Source organism: Stigmatopora nigra, chromosome 11 (assembly GCF_051989575.1).
Source record: "Stigmatopora nigra isolate UIUO_SnigA chromosome 11, RoL_Snig_1.1, whole genome shotgun sequence".
Lineage (NCBI taxonomy): Eukaryota > Metazoa > Chordata > Actinopteri > Syngnathiformes > Syngnathidae > Stigmatopora > Stigmatopora nigra.
Window position 1 is genome coordinate 1,747,387 of NC_135518.1, and position 13,207 is coordinate 1,760,593.

The following is a 13,207-nucleotide window of genomic DNA, read 5'->3' on the forward strand; positions in this document are numbered from 1 at the left end:
AGTGTCCCAATTTTGTTTGAAAGATGTTTGAAACACAAAAATGAGAGAAAATTATAACAAATTTATTTATTGTCTTAAAATGAATAAAAAGCATTCAAAATCTATCCGTGTTGGAGCATATGCACACGCACATTTGCTATGACCCGATGTTGTCAGAAGGCCGTCCATTTTGTAGTACATTTTAGATTTTTACGTGTGTCCCAACTGTGTCAGTGTGAGAATATGTGCCACGTTGCATTTGTTTTTTTATCGCCTAATAAGGGAATTACAATAATAAATAGTGAGAGCATTTAGCCGAGGTAGACAGGGCATATGTGCACGCGCATTCTCCTTTGACCCGTCCGCGTCATAAAGCTGTGCATTTTATAGTAACTCAAATCCAAAAAGGTAAGAAGTAATGGCAATAAATAAAATAGGTGAAAAATTAGATGCCAAAGAATCATAAAATGCTTTTGAAAACAATTATAAGTTCAATGTAATGTTGTTTTGAGTTCTTAATTTAATGTTTATTAGAATGTGTTCGTGTGCTCTCTACCTCTGTTGCCTAATGTTAGTTTCCCCTTGTTTCCCTGCGTGTCAACACAGATTTTGCATGCTTTTTATTCATTTTAAGACATTAATAAATCATTTTTTATTTACTCATTTTTGTGTTTCTCACACAATCAATTTTGATGGGTTTAGTTGGTAGTGTATGAAGAACATAGAACAAATTAGAGAATTTACACATGAAGTGTACTGCTCTACTTAATTTTTAAGTTACAAAAAATGTTCCGGAACCAATTAATGTCATAACTAGTGGTATGACTTTTGTCAAAAACAATTTAATGAAAAAAAAATCTATAGGCTCAAACTACCACCCGGAGAAGCGGACAAAAATCCTACAGCTGCTCCAACAGAGGTAAAGAAATAATCACTTTTTTTAAACTTACCATGTCAACTCACATAAAGGCCGCTTTTGTCGTACAAATGATGACCGAATCAAGGGTATGGCTAATATGCACATTAAAACACGTCATTCAAAAAACTGCTAATTGACGGCGCCGTGACACGATATTGTCACGACAAAATGGTGCCGATGCGTGTGCCGTGACATCATGTCACAAGCGAATGCCCAAACGGTCATTTATTTAAACAGAGAAAAGATAAACATATAAAACACTAAACGGCTAAGAATGAAATTCAAGGAAAAAAACATTTGTATCTTGCATAAAACGTGAAAAAATAACTAATTCTGCTCGCCCTCTAACCTAGGTTCCGGCCAGCCCTCTTACATACCTTACATGCTGCCGTCTAAACCTAGTTAATCGTGCTGTGAATGGTCAAACACGAGTAGCCTTGATTTTTATATAAAACAAATTCATAATTTGATTGTTTTAAATTTCCTGTTTTCTTTTGTTTTCATTAAAAGGCAGGTTATATACTTTTCGTTCAGGCACCTAGGCGGACAGCTTGGGGTCCTATAGTTGTGGTCTTTAGTAGAGAGCACCGCAAACGTTTCCAGCGGAGTTTGATTCAGTGTTCATCAAAGTTGACCGTAATGTGTTGTCAAAGAAGAATGATCTACTTTGTCAATTAATTGGATTTGACATAAAAGAAGCTGTGTGCCTCCGTCTCACTCTCTAGAGTATCTGTGTAGATGAGGTGTACCAGCTATCAAAGAACATCGCAACGCTAAGCTAACTCTATAATATTGATTTTTTTTCCTTTGAATATCTTGTTTGAAAGTGACAACTATTAAAATAATAAAGTTTTGTTCTTGTTCTTCAATGCTCGCGGATTCAGTGACCTGTAGATCAGGCCGGGCTTCAGCATGTATCTTGCAGCATTGCCACACAAGAGCAGAGTCGCTCGATCCTTGTGGGCTTTGAAAGCTGTCTTCTGAAGTTCGTCCTTGAAAAGAAATGTTCGGGACGGCATCCTCTTCCAGAAGAGTCCTGTTTCATCCATACTGAAGACTTGCTCCGGACATAGCCATTTTCTTCTATCATTTCCGGAAACACATCCTCAACATAATGACTCGCTGCTGCTTTGTCTGCAGAGGCTGCCTCTCCATACAACGACAGACTCTTAAGTCCGACTCGCCGCTTAAACCTCTCAAGCCAGCCCTTACTGGCAGCGAAAGTTGTACGTGGTCGTGGGTTAGTCTGGCTTGAGGTACCGGGCAGAGGATCACCGTCGTCGCCGTTGTCTTCTTCCTCATCTTGAAAGTTGTCGTCGTCGTCATCACCCTCAGGCAACATAGCATCAAACAAAGATTTAGCCTTACTTCGGATTGTTTCCATCCAGGCTAATTTTCTTCGCCCTAGAATCACGGATCCAAATAAGCAGTGCATTTCCCATTCGCACTATGGCCTTATTCTGGGTGTTCACAACCCTTTTGGCATCTTTCGTGAAAGATATTGCAGCAGTTTTGCGGATGTTCTCCTCTTCCTTCTTTATGTACCGCACCGTGGATTCATTAAGGCCAGATTGTCGGGCTACGCTCACGTAGCTATTTCCTGCTCTCAACCTGTCCAATAAACTCACTTTTTCAGTAATTGTTAACATATTGCGCCTTTTCTTCAGTTCACTAGATGCACCAAGGGATATAGAGCGTTTGGATGGCATCACGAAGGGCTTCACAAAACTTTTACGCTTAGCTTGGCGAGAAGCGTACTGTATGGCACGAGATAAGCGTGGACTGAAAATGGGCATCGGGAGAAGCTTGGGCTTCTGTAGTGAATGGGGAGTCGAGTATTCAGTAAGTATTCAGCTGGCCAATCAGCTTGCGTTTATGCCCGTGATGCTTTGCGCATACGTGCATTCTTTGGGTTTCAAAATTTTGTAAAATGATGCAATTACTAATTCTAATTGAATATTTTGTTTCCACATCTTGTAAAATGATATAATTCATAATTTTAATTTAATATCTCTATTTTTTTTTTTACTGAAAAAAAAACGCGAAGCTCTGAATCCACGGTGGTGGAACCGCAAAGTAGCGAGGGCCCACTGTAGTAGACTCGGTCAGGCTAACTGTCTCGTCATGACTGTCACTGTGTCGGTGGAAAATTATACTTAGTCCTTTGGAAGGCCTCTTCTCCTTAATTGCGTCCTTCTGCTTAAGGATGGTGGATATGGTTGACATATTCTTCTCGTATTGCCTAGCGAACTCAGTAACACATACCCCTCTCATATTTTTCAATTATTTCGCGTTTCATGTCCATTGTCAACGGTCGCCTTTTCTTTGCAAAACTGCCAATCCATAGTAATATTGTTTATATGATATGTAAATGTAGACCAACAAGGGGGAAAAAGCGGGCGGCTGGGCAAATGCAAAGTCTGCCCAGTGGCCGTAGATATATTTTATACACAAAAGAGATGCAAAAATGACAGTGCCATGGCTACTTGGCTTGGTCGCATTACGAAATTTTGATCGTATCCCGAGCAAATTATTTGATCGAAATTTCCGTCGTGGGACAAGTATATTGTATGATGAGCGGTTGTATCACGAGGTACGACTGTAATGTGCTTTTGATTCATACAATATCTCAGTAATACCACTTGTGATTTTTTTCAAGATTTTCCCTTCAAAGTAAAACATTTTTTACTCAGTATTAAACCATGAATATGGAGGTGAAAATTGGGAATCGGGCTTATACGCGACAAAATGTAAAATTGAAAATTTTCAAGGCAGCTTTCAGGGTTCAGCTTATACGCGCAGGCGGCTTATATGCAAGTAAATAAGGTAATTGTTATTTGCTTATTACTGAATTGCCTTTAAAGAACTTTAAAACAATGTCATGTTGTCTGCGGCTTATTTGTTTCCAGAATTCTCAAGATACTGTGTCAAATGAGGTGATTGACATTGACAAACAAAAGACTCGAGACTTTCCCAGCCCGAGAGACTTGGAAAACAAATCACGAAAGGAGGAGCGTGACATATTACTAGAGTCAACTGATCTATCTATGGTTGAAGATGGCAAAAGCAAGGGCTGGGAAGAGGATATGGATATTCAAAATGAAAACAGTCCCAAAATGTCAAGCTCATCAGATTTAATATCTGGAACACCTCAGAAATCGGGTGGTGTCAGCCGCCGTCAATCTTTCATCACATTGGAGAAATACACTGAGACAAAACTTGTGAGCCCTAGTATTGTGTTCACAAGTCCTGTTGTTAAGACCTCTGGTAGGCAAGACTCAACTCCCCCCACCCAAGAGGCTTTTCAAAAACATACCAATCAAAACGTTCAACTCTCCTCCCAGGCACTATCAAAGTGTCCATTAGGTGACCTTCAAGAGTCACCTCGAAGGCCCAAAAATGATTGTGAGAGGAACGTTCAACCCGTGAAGCTGACTGATAGGCTCACAGGGAATGAAACAGAAGATCCCATCTCAGACACTCAAAAAGAAAATGTAGTCATGGAGAATACCGCAACAACTTCCGCATCAGAGGATGTGAGAAGCTCAGATCTAGAAGGAGATTATCCAGCTAAGCAGAAACAGAGCAAAAAGCCCAGACTACTACCAGTGCAAATTCCAGTTGGTTCAAGTGCAACATTGACCAGACCAAATACAAGAAGCAAGGTAGCTAGTGAAGAAGACATGTGTAGAATACGGCTTCGGTCATACCGTGGCAGCAGTCATTCAAGTCAAACTAATCCCAATGCTCAATCAAATAAAAAGGTAAAGCTTTACAAAAGTTCAAGGGTGTTCACTGTTAAACATGAAAACAAGAGAAGCACATCATGCCATGAGTCAAGTCAAACGGACAGGTCTGAATCTGAAGGCCAGTCGAAGACGAAGCGTGGGCAACTTCGTAAAACCTTGTCGGAGACGGATGATCATACGAATCCTAAGAAAATGCTCAGTCAAATAGACAGGCAGTCCAATTCTGAAAGGCAGTCACAACGACTGCAATCAGTCACACAATCTGATTTAGACAGACAGTCATGGAGAAAACCAGGTCAACCTCCCAAAAAGTCTCCATTCATATCTAAAAAGTCGTTTCAGGTGGTCATGTGTCAAGACACTCAAGCCGATTACAAAGGCAATTTACAGAAAAATTGCAGCCAGGGTTTCAATCACTTAGAGGACCCCAATGATGGGGATCTTAAGAGACCTGAGTCGATGTCTGAGACAATGTCCAATCAAACTGAAATTAATCGACAAAACACGGAGGCGGACTCTGAAAGTCAGTCACGAGAAAACCATGAGCAATTTTCTCAATCCTTAATGGTCTCCAAAGACCACCATGGCATGAACCTTGAGAAAAAGTTAAACCCAACAGAAACTCAGGCTGACCGGAAGTCAACAAGACAAGATGACCTGTCTTCCGAATCCTTACTAGAACCACAAGAGGGGGATCTTTTGAATCCAGTAACAATATGTGGAAAAATATCTGGACAAATTCTCTTGACTCCAGACACTCTGTATAAAACTGAACGTCGGAAACAAAGAAGCAGTAGAAAAATGTTCAAATCCTTATCAGAATCTAAGGAGGTGTTTGAGCTGGAATTGATGTCCAGGCAAACAAACTCCCAGTCAGACACCAGTTCTAAAAATGAAAGCCATTCACACTTGAAACATGATAGACATTCAAATTTGAGTGAGGTTACGGACGTAATTAATTCTCATGATTTGTCTGAACTTCGGGAATCGAACCAAACTGCCTCGCATAAGTTAGTTGAACAAATGAAAAATAATCAAAACAAGTCAAGTTCTAGAATGGCACCCAGCTCTCCTAAAACCGAAGAAATTGGACTTCTAGACCAGGAAAACGCCTCACAGATCATCACCCCTGTAAGTAATGACCTGATCAAAGAAGGAATTAGCATGCCAAACTGCATTATTAGTGATAAGGTTGCAGTGGCCAAAGATGAGCCTGAAGCTGAACATGGTCACAAGGCACAAAAGGTGTCATCGGCATCCATTGATAGACCATATTTGGAACGAGGCAAACAAAATAAGGCATTTACAGAGGCCACAAAGGATAAGAGTGAATCTAAAGCATTGATCAGAAAGCAGAGTAGGTCTCATTCTCCGGAAAATAGTATAACCGATGATAGAGGTCGAAAAAGTAGCAAGGTAAACGAATATAAATCAAAGTATAGTTGTACATCTACTCCAGAAAGATCACAATCTGTGGATGTTATAAGATCCACAGAGTCTTCTCAAGGCAGGAAATCCAAACAAAACACTTCCAAATCGTTGACAGCCCAGACTGAATCATCAGAAACGGGGGTCAAAGAAGCTACTGAAGAATTCTCCCTGCCTACAAAAACATTTAAAGCTCTAGAGATATCACTGAGTCATTTCACTGACAAGTTGGTCAGCATAGATAGTATTGCTGCAAAGAACAATTCCGAAAATACAGAAATGATGGAATCTGTTAATGTACAAATGTCTCCTACAGAAATCCAAGACTTTACAGTCTCTGAACGACCAGAGATATCGGTAATCACTGAAGAAAGACGTATAGATCTCCCTATTTCTGAAGAACTGGAGGATTTTCAAAAATCACCTAGACCTGAAATTGCAAGAACACAGATATCCCTCAGTTCCTCACTTAGCAAGAAACACGGCAGGCAACAAATCTCTCAAACCAAAGCAAATGCTTATTATTCACAAGAGACTGGCACCAGTGACTTGGACTCATCTAAAATGATGGATTCAAAAAATGGCTTAACTAGTGTGATAAAAAAAGACTTGCCTTCTGAGGCCTTTGCTGTCAACACACTAATTCCCCCGGAGGAGGAAAATAAAAAACTGTCGGTCACAGAGTCTTACCCACAGGAGCCCACACCTGTAGTAGTTATTTGTAAAAAGGAGTGTACTATTGTCAACGGAGATGAAACCATTGTCCCATTGGAATTTTGGAGTTCTACTCTCACACAAAAAGAACAGTGTTCAAGTTTAGAAGCAGAGGTTTCAAAAGCCCCTGAACATTCAATCGTCCATATTCAGGAGCCATCTCACCAGATATTAGAGGAGCTAATGCCTCTACATGAAAGTCTTAAAGATGACAACATATTATTTAGGCAATGCCACTATGAAGAGAGAACTCGGGTTTTAAACATGAGCAACAACGCTGAGGCATCTCAAAGCAATATTTGTGATGCTGAAAAAACAAAAAGTACCCATGATTTTCCGGCAAAAATGAATGACATGGAGCCTGAGTTGCTGTCAGATGCAGTCCATAGCCCATATAGTAACAGGACAAAAGTGACCTGGTCGCCTTCTACCTCTCCTTCAACCAGCATCCTCAAAAAAGCCCAGAAGAGACCGCTGGACGAGGAGACGCCCTTAGCTCTTGTCAAGGTTGGTGTATTTATCAATTGGAATGTACTTTTTTTCTTTTGAATCTAACTGATTCCTTTTATTTGCAGTCCAGGCGTGTGTCTTTTGCGAATCCCATTCAACAGCAGGAGACGGCTGATGACATTGATCGCCATAGTCCTGCTCTCAGAACAAGCTCCCCACGAAGAGACAAAAATAGCAACCTGCCTAAGCCCAAAGTATGCATGTTTCCAAATGGTTACAACTTGCTAAATCTCTTAAACGTTTTTTCCCTTTTCCTTATACGATTTAGTACAATGACTTTGTGCCAACCCAATTTCTAGTTTGTCACGGCGCCAACAAAGGGTGCGCTGACCACGAGTCCCACACATCTTCACGGAACAAATTTCAGGAGCTCCAAAAAGTGTTTGGTATGTGCATCAATTACAACTGACAAGTCATCTGGTCATCTTCACACCTGAACATTTTCAAACCTTTTCTCAAGATGACAGAGATGAGTCAGGAGCCTCACCCCGTTTCCAAAGACTGCATCTTCCCCACCCTGGTCAGATCTGCTGCACCTGTTGAAGACATCCTGCCTCAAATATCATCTAGCATTTTGTTAGTACACATGAGTGGGATGAAACCCAACAGAAGTGAGCATGCGTGCTTGCTTTTTTTTAAATTAAATTTTAGATTTTCTCCGTACAGTAGTACCTTGGTTCGCGACCACAATCCAGAAGGCTGAACAAAATCAAATTTTTTCTCATTACAATTAATGAAAAAAGAAAGTGTTCCAGGCCTAAAAAATTTGGAATTTTGAAGACATTTTTGACAGTTACGCACAAAACTTTTTTCCGGCACCAGGGGCCTAACTATTTCAACTCACCTTCTTTGAAGCCATGATTGGGGGTCAATATAGTCCTGAAAATAAAATGAATTAGTCCGGAAATGTAGCCAACTGTTCTGAGTCTGGAGGTGAGTGTAGTGGAGCTAGAGACAAATTCAGTGAATCAATCAGGTACAGGTGAGTAGGTAAAATGTAATGACATGATGCTTCACAAAATTGAATTGAATTGAATGCCTTTATTGTCATTACATGTATATGTACATATGTATATATGTATATGTGTATGTATATATGTATATGTATATATGTATATGTATACATATATATGTATATATGTATATGTATACATATATATGTATATATGTATATGTATATATGTATATATGTATATGTGTATATGTATGTGTGCGTGTGTGTAGGTTTACCCATGTTGACAATTACAGGCCTATAATCTTTTCAAGTAGAACTTTCACAATTGGTGATTGAGTAAATATTTATTTGCCCCACTGTATGTGTGATGACAATATAGACAATTCAATAGAGAATATAATGCAATAACATTAATTGGTCTTCTTTTAGGATGTACTTGCATATTCGACCTGGGGCTTAGCAAAATTACTAAATCAATCATTTAATAAACCTTTTTTCTCCCATTGTAGCCTGCTTTTGAATTTGTCTTCCTCCTAGACCCCGTGGTTTTGGACAGCTTGTACGAGCACGGAACATCAATACCGTCGGCGACCTCAGTGCTCTAACTCTTAAGGAAATCAAAACTCTCCCCATTCACTCACCAAAGATCTCCAACGTAAAGAAAGCTCTGAACACCTATGAGCAACAAGTGTGTGGTGCCTTTATTGCCTTATGTTTAACCGCCAGAAGGCAATTGTGTTAATGCATGACTAATGTTTTTCAAGCATAAATGCAGGGGTGTGGATGAGCTGAAGAGTTTCGTGGAGATGGAGATGATGACTTATGAAGGGGATGAGACGAGCGCAACACTAAACCAGAGTGAAAACGAGAAGCCCGGCAATGTATTAGGTGTGTTTGTGCATCCATTTAAGGGTCAGAGGGGTGTAATAGACTAACTGCTTCAAAAGGTGATTGAGGGCTTAGCAATATGGCTTTACATTGATATGATTATATTGGTATGAATTGAATCACCATCCCAGTATTATATTTATGACTAATGTTTTCTAAATGTGTTAAACTGAGATATCTAAATATTCAAGTTAAAAACGGCAGGAGATTGCAACATTTCAGTTAGTTTTTTGTTTTAGTTTTGTAGGCTCGTGTAATTGTCTGCCAATATGGAATATAAATTTAAGTATTTAAACGACCACATTTTTACGCCTTCGGGGTGTATCGACTTAAAGGGCGCTGTCTGTTGCGGGTGCAACTTCTGTATTTTGCCCATACGCAAAGCGCTCCGGCTCAATGGGCGCAATTTATGGTAGTGCTAGCATGCATGCTAGTGTTTGTTGTAAAAATGGATGCATGGGCAGGAGTGAGTTTGATTGGGCTTTATTGATTGGATGTAGTGTGTACCAATATTAACAAGCATTCAAACATCAAATCCTCATCTTCTATAACCGACAAAGATTTCGACCTAGTGGGCAAGTTTGCCGTCCAACATGCCGAGTTAAAAGCCACGAAAGCTCAATCTTTATTGCAAGCCCAGGCATTCACAATCCATTTACAAATTGAGGGATGACATGGTTGCAGATACTTTCACACGGCACTGTATAATAGTCATCTTCGTCTGATTCATTGTATCATCGTCTGAATCTTCAGTTGGGCCATAAGGGCAGCAGGAGGAGCTTTTGCGAGTGTTTTTTGGCATACAAGGAACATGACAACCACTTTCTTTTCATGTACAAATATGCCTTTGCCCAAGGACATGACACGGTCAAGATGAAAAAAAATCTCCTTTTTTTCCAATGAGATTCCAATCAGCTGTTTACCAGCTAGACTCGAGCCATTTCTTTAAATATAAAATCCACTGAGACTTTTTTCTGTGTCTCCGTGTGAGTGGGGCCTCCTATCTTTTTTCAACACCGGTCCTTTTTGCCTGGGAAATTGAGAACAACATTATTGATGTCAACCACCTACACACCATATGGCCAATCAAATGTAAGAACTATTACCTTTGACGGCTGTTGACCCGCAATACGGTGTACCTGCGGCGCAACCAGCATTCAACACTTCTTCCTGCGGTTCCTATCCGTGGTGCCAATTACTGAGGTTCTAAAAGACTGCATGCTCAGGTAGGTTCTGGTTAGAGAGGGCGAGACCCAAATCTTTATTTGCCAACCTCGCGTCTTTTATAGCCCGTTATCATGAAAGATCTACCCGTCATTGTTTTGGCAGAAAAATACCATTCTAGAATGTTGTCTTCACAGGTCAAGCTGACTCAGGGAGTGCACAGCCCTTTGCATACTTGATTAATTAGCGCTCATTCCACAATGTAGTGTTGAGAACTTCAGCAGTTGAAAAGTTGAGCAGACATTTTCATCCTTGACAAGCCCCACAGACCAATCCAGCGCAGCGTAAGAACATTACGCAATCTATCATCGCCGCACATCCTGTAACTATCGGCTAAGACTGTTGTCTGTACGCCCAGGAATTGGTTGTCCAGTACAGTCATTGTTATGTTCTGGCATGACTGATCAATTGGATCTGGCTTCTCATAACACTGTAACAAAATAGGAGTCATATCTGCATGCTGCAATCAAGATAATACCCAAGTTACATTACATTTCATCGTTGTATTATCCTCATAAATTCCTCTCCGCCCCTTACTCTGAAACCCACCACTTGCAAAACATTCATATTCTGCATTTCGACCAATTTCTCTCTGTAGTTTAAAACCTCGTTTTACCAAAATTGGCAATGTAAACATGGTCTGAGTCATTCATTACCTGTCACGTCGTGACTAAAGTCAGAATATACTGCAGTCGCTTCATTTGTTGGCACTGTTACCATCGCTGAAGTCACTGCCGAAGTCATTGTCACATTAGAAGAATATATTTTGGTACGCACATCGTTTGTTCTTACAGTCGTAACCAGTGAATATTGTGTTTAAAAAATATTTACAGTGAAAAATAAAAGGGGAAAGAGAAATATTTTAGATATTTAAAAGAAACTTGATTAAACTGGATCAAACGCCCTAAATATTCCATTCATTGGAAAAAAAGCTTTTTAAACTAATAAAAAACACAATAGAAACATAATTAAAAAAAATATTTGAAAAAATGCAGTTATTGATTTAAAAAGGGGAACAACAGGGTATGTTCCCTATACATCAATTGTCTTCATTTTAAATTTACTCATAAAAGCTGTCACTCATGATTTACTTTCTCGAGTCGCGCAAAATGATGCGGCAGGCCAGATTTAGCCCCGGGCCGCCTGTGTTCTACACCAACATTCAGTAAAAGACAATTGTGAGGAAAAGATGTTTTTAGCACAGAGCATGAATGCTAAAGGACAATACTGGTCCAAAATCCGAATTCATGAGATTCCGGACAGCACCAAGCCGACCCACTCAAAAATCCAAGTCAAATCTTCCTAGGGTTTTATTTCTTCTTTTTTGATACTTTGTAAATACCTGTGCACAAAGAACAGCCTTATTGAAACTGTCCTTAACCCACTGTCCTCATGCCTACCATATTTTTCTTACTTGAGATCAAGGTCTATTCTGTGTAAATAAATGTTCAGAAAACATTGCAAACATCTAAAATTTGTTAACTTGGGTTAAGTTTTGTAAATTGACATATTTGGGGTCAATTTAATACTTTTTCTTTTTGTGAGGCTGAAAATAGTCTGCTTGTCAATGGTGATGTCTTCAGTTGATTATTTATTATGAAATAAATAATTGCATCGCAACTTTTGATTTGAATTCAAATTATAAAATTATAGACGCCTGTCAAGATTTCTGCATGTTTTATTCTTTGCTTTTCATAATGCAAGTAGGAATTTGTTTTATCTTTATTGCACAACAGAATAACAAATACTTTTCATAAAGTAAGGTATCATTTACTTAAGTGGATAATGTTTACTCATTCACATTAGTTTGAGTTTTCAAATTTGAAATAAAGAAGATGGTAGTTATTGTGATACATTTTTTTATTAGGTCACGTCATACTTTATTCATTCACAATTTGATGAGCAGTGGCAATAGTTTACTAATTATTATGTTACACCGTATCTGCAGCTAGTGAAATGACTGAGCCTACGCCTACCCATCTTGAGGAAGAGGGGTCAGCCACACCTGATTCGAGCATGTCTGGAGTACTTGAGGATACGGCGGAGGGTTCTGACAGTCTCCTGACCCAACTGGATGCCCTGGATTATGCCTTGATGCCGCCGCTCCTGAGCAGTTGCTCGCCTCACCAACTCTTTGACATCCACGAACGTGTAACGCTTTTATTGAGTCGAGTCATGACTGAGATGCAGAACCGCTTCGCACCCTTCAACAAGTGTCCTTGAAAGCACAGAATCGTAACTTTCCTGTGATTTAAAAAAAAAAACAATTTGATCAAATTTTTAATTATTTAGCAATTTTGTGCTCAACTTTTTAACTGTGGACTACCAAAAATATCAAGTCAAAGAAAATGTCAACTTTGATGCAGATGGACACACAATACAGGAATGCAAACACCTCATTCCTCATGTGCCTGTTTGTAGATAGGTTAAAATGTGTATATTATGTTGAAACACTTTGTTTGTGGTATGTAAACGAGTCTGTGCATGGTTATATTTGTACTGTATTAGTACTTCAAATAAAAAAGGTGGATGACTGTTGACTGTTTTTGGAAAGCATGATTTGCTCCATTAAATTAATCTTATCTCATCTTCGTTTATCCGAGGTTGGGTCGAGGGGGAGCTGGTTCAGCACGTAACCTGTCAGGTTCGCCATTAGACATTCCCAAATTTGCCCACGAATAGAGGAAGAGATCTAGAATTTTCACTTGCTAGGAGCACAACAAATCCGTTCTAACCTTAGACATCTTTTCTATTGTTTTTATTACATTCGAGGGCCCTAATTATTCATTACATGGACGTCTCAACTCTAAGGGTAGGGGTGTAAACAAGTAAGACGACTGA

At 39.5% G+C, this 13,207-nt stretch overlaps 1 protein-coding gene across 1 annotated transcript in view; it reads left to right on the top strand.

The window, feature by feature from the left end:
- Positions 1-12,904, top strand: part of rif1 (replication timing regulatory factor 1) — a 92,511-nt gene extending 79,607 nt beyond the window's left edge. Inside the window, 8 exon segments of the mRNA XM_077728646.1 lie at positions 844-898; positions 3,808-7,296; positions 7,365-7,493; positions 7,599-7,685; positions 7,760-7,875; positions 8,792-8,942; positions 9,019-9,142; positions 12,315-12,904. Of these exon segments, the coding sequence (XP_077584772.1) occupies positions 844-898; positions 3,808-7,296; positions 7,365-7,493; positions 7,599-7,685; positions 7,760-7,875; positions 8,792-8,942; positions 9,019-9,142; positions 12,315-12,589 (4,426 nt within the window). The 3' untranslated portion in view covers positions 12,590-12,904.
- Positions 12,905-13,207: the final 303 nt, after the last annotated feature.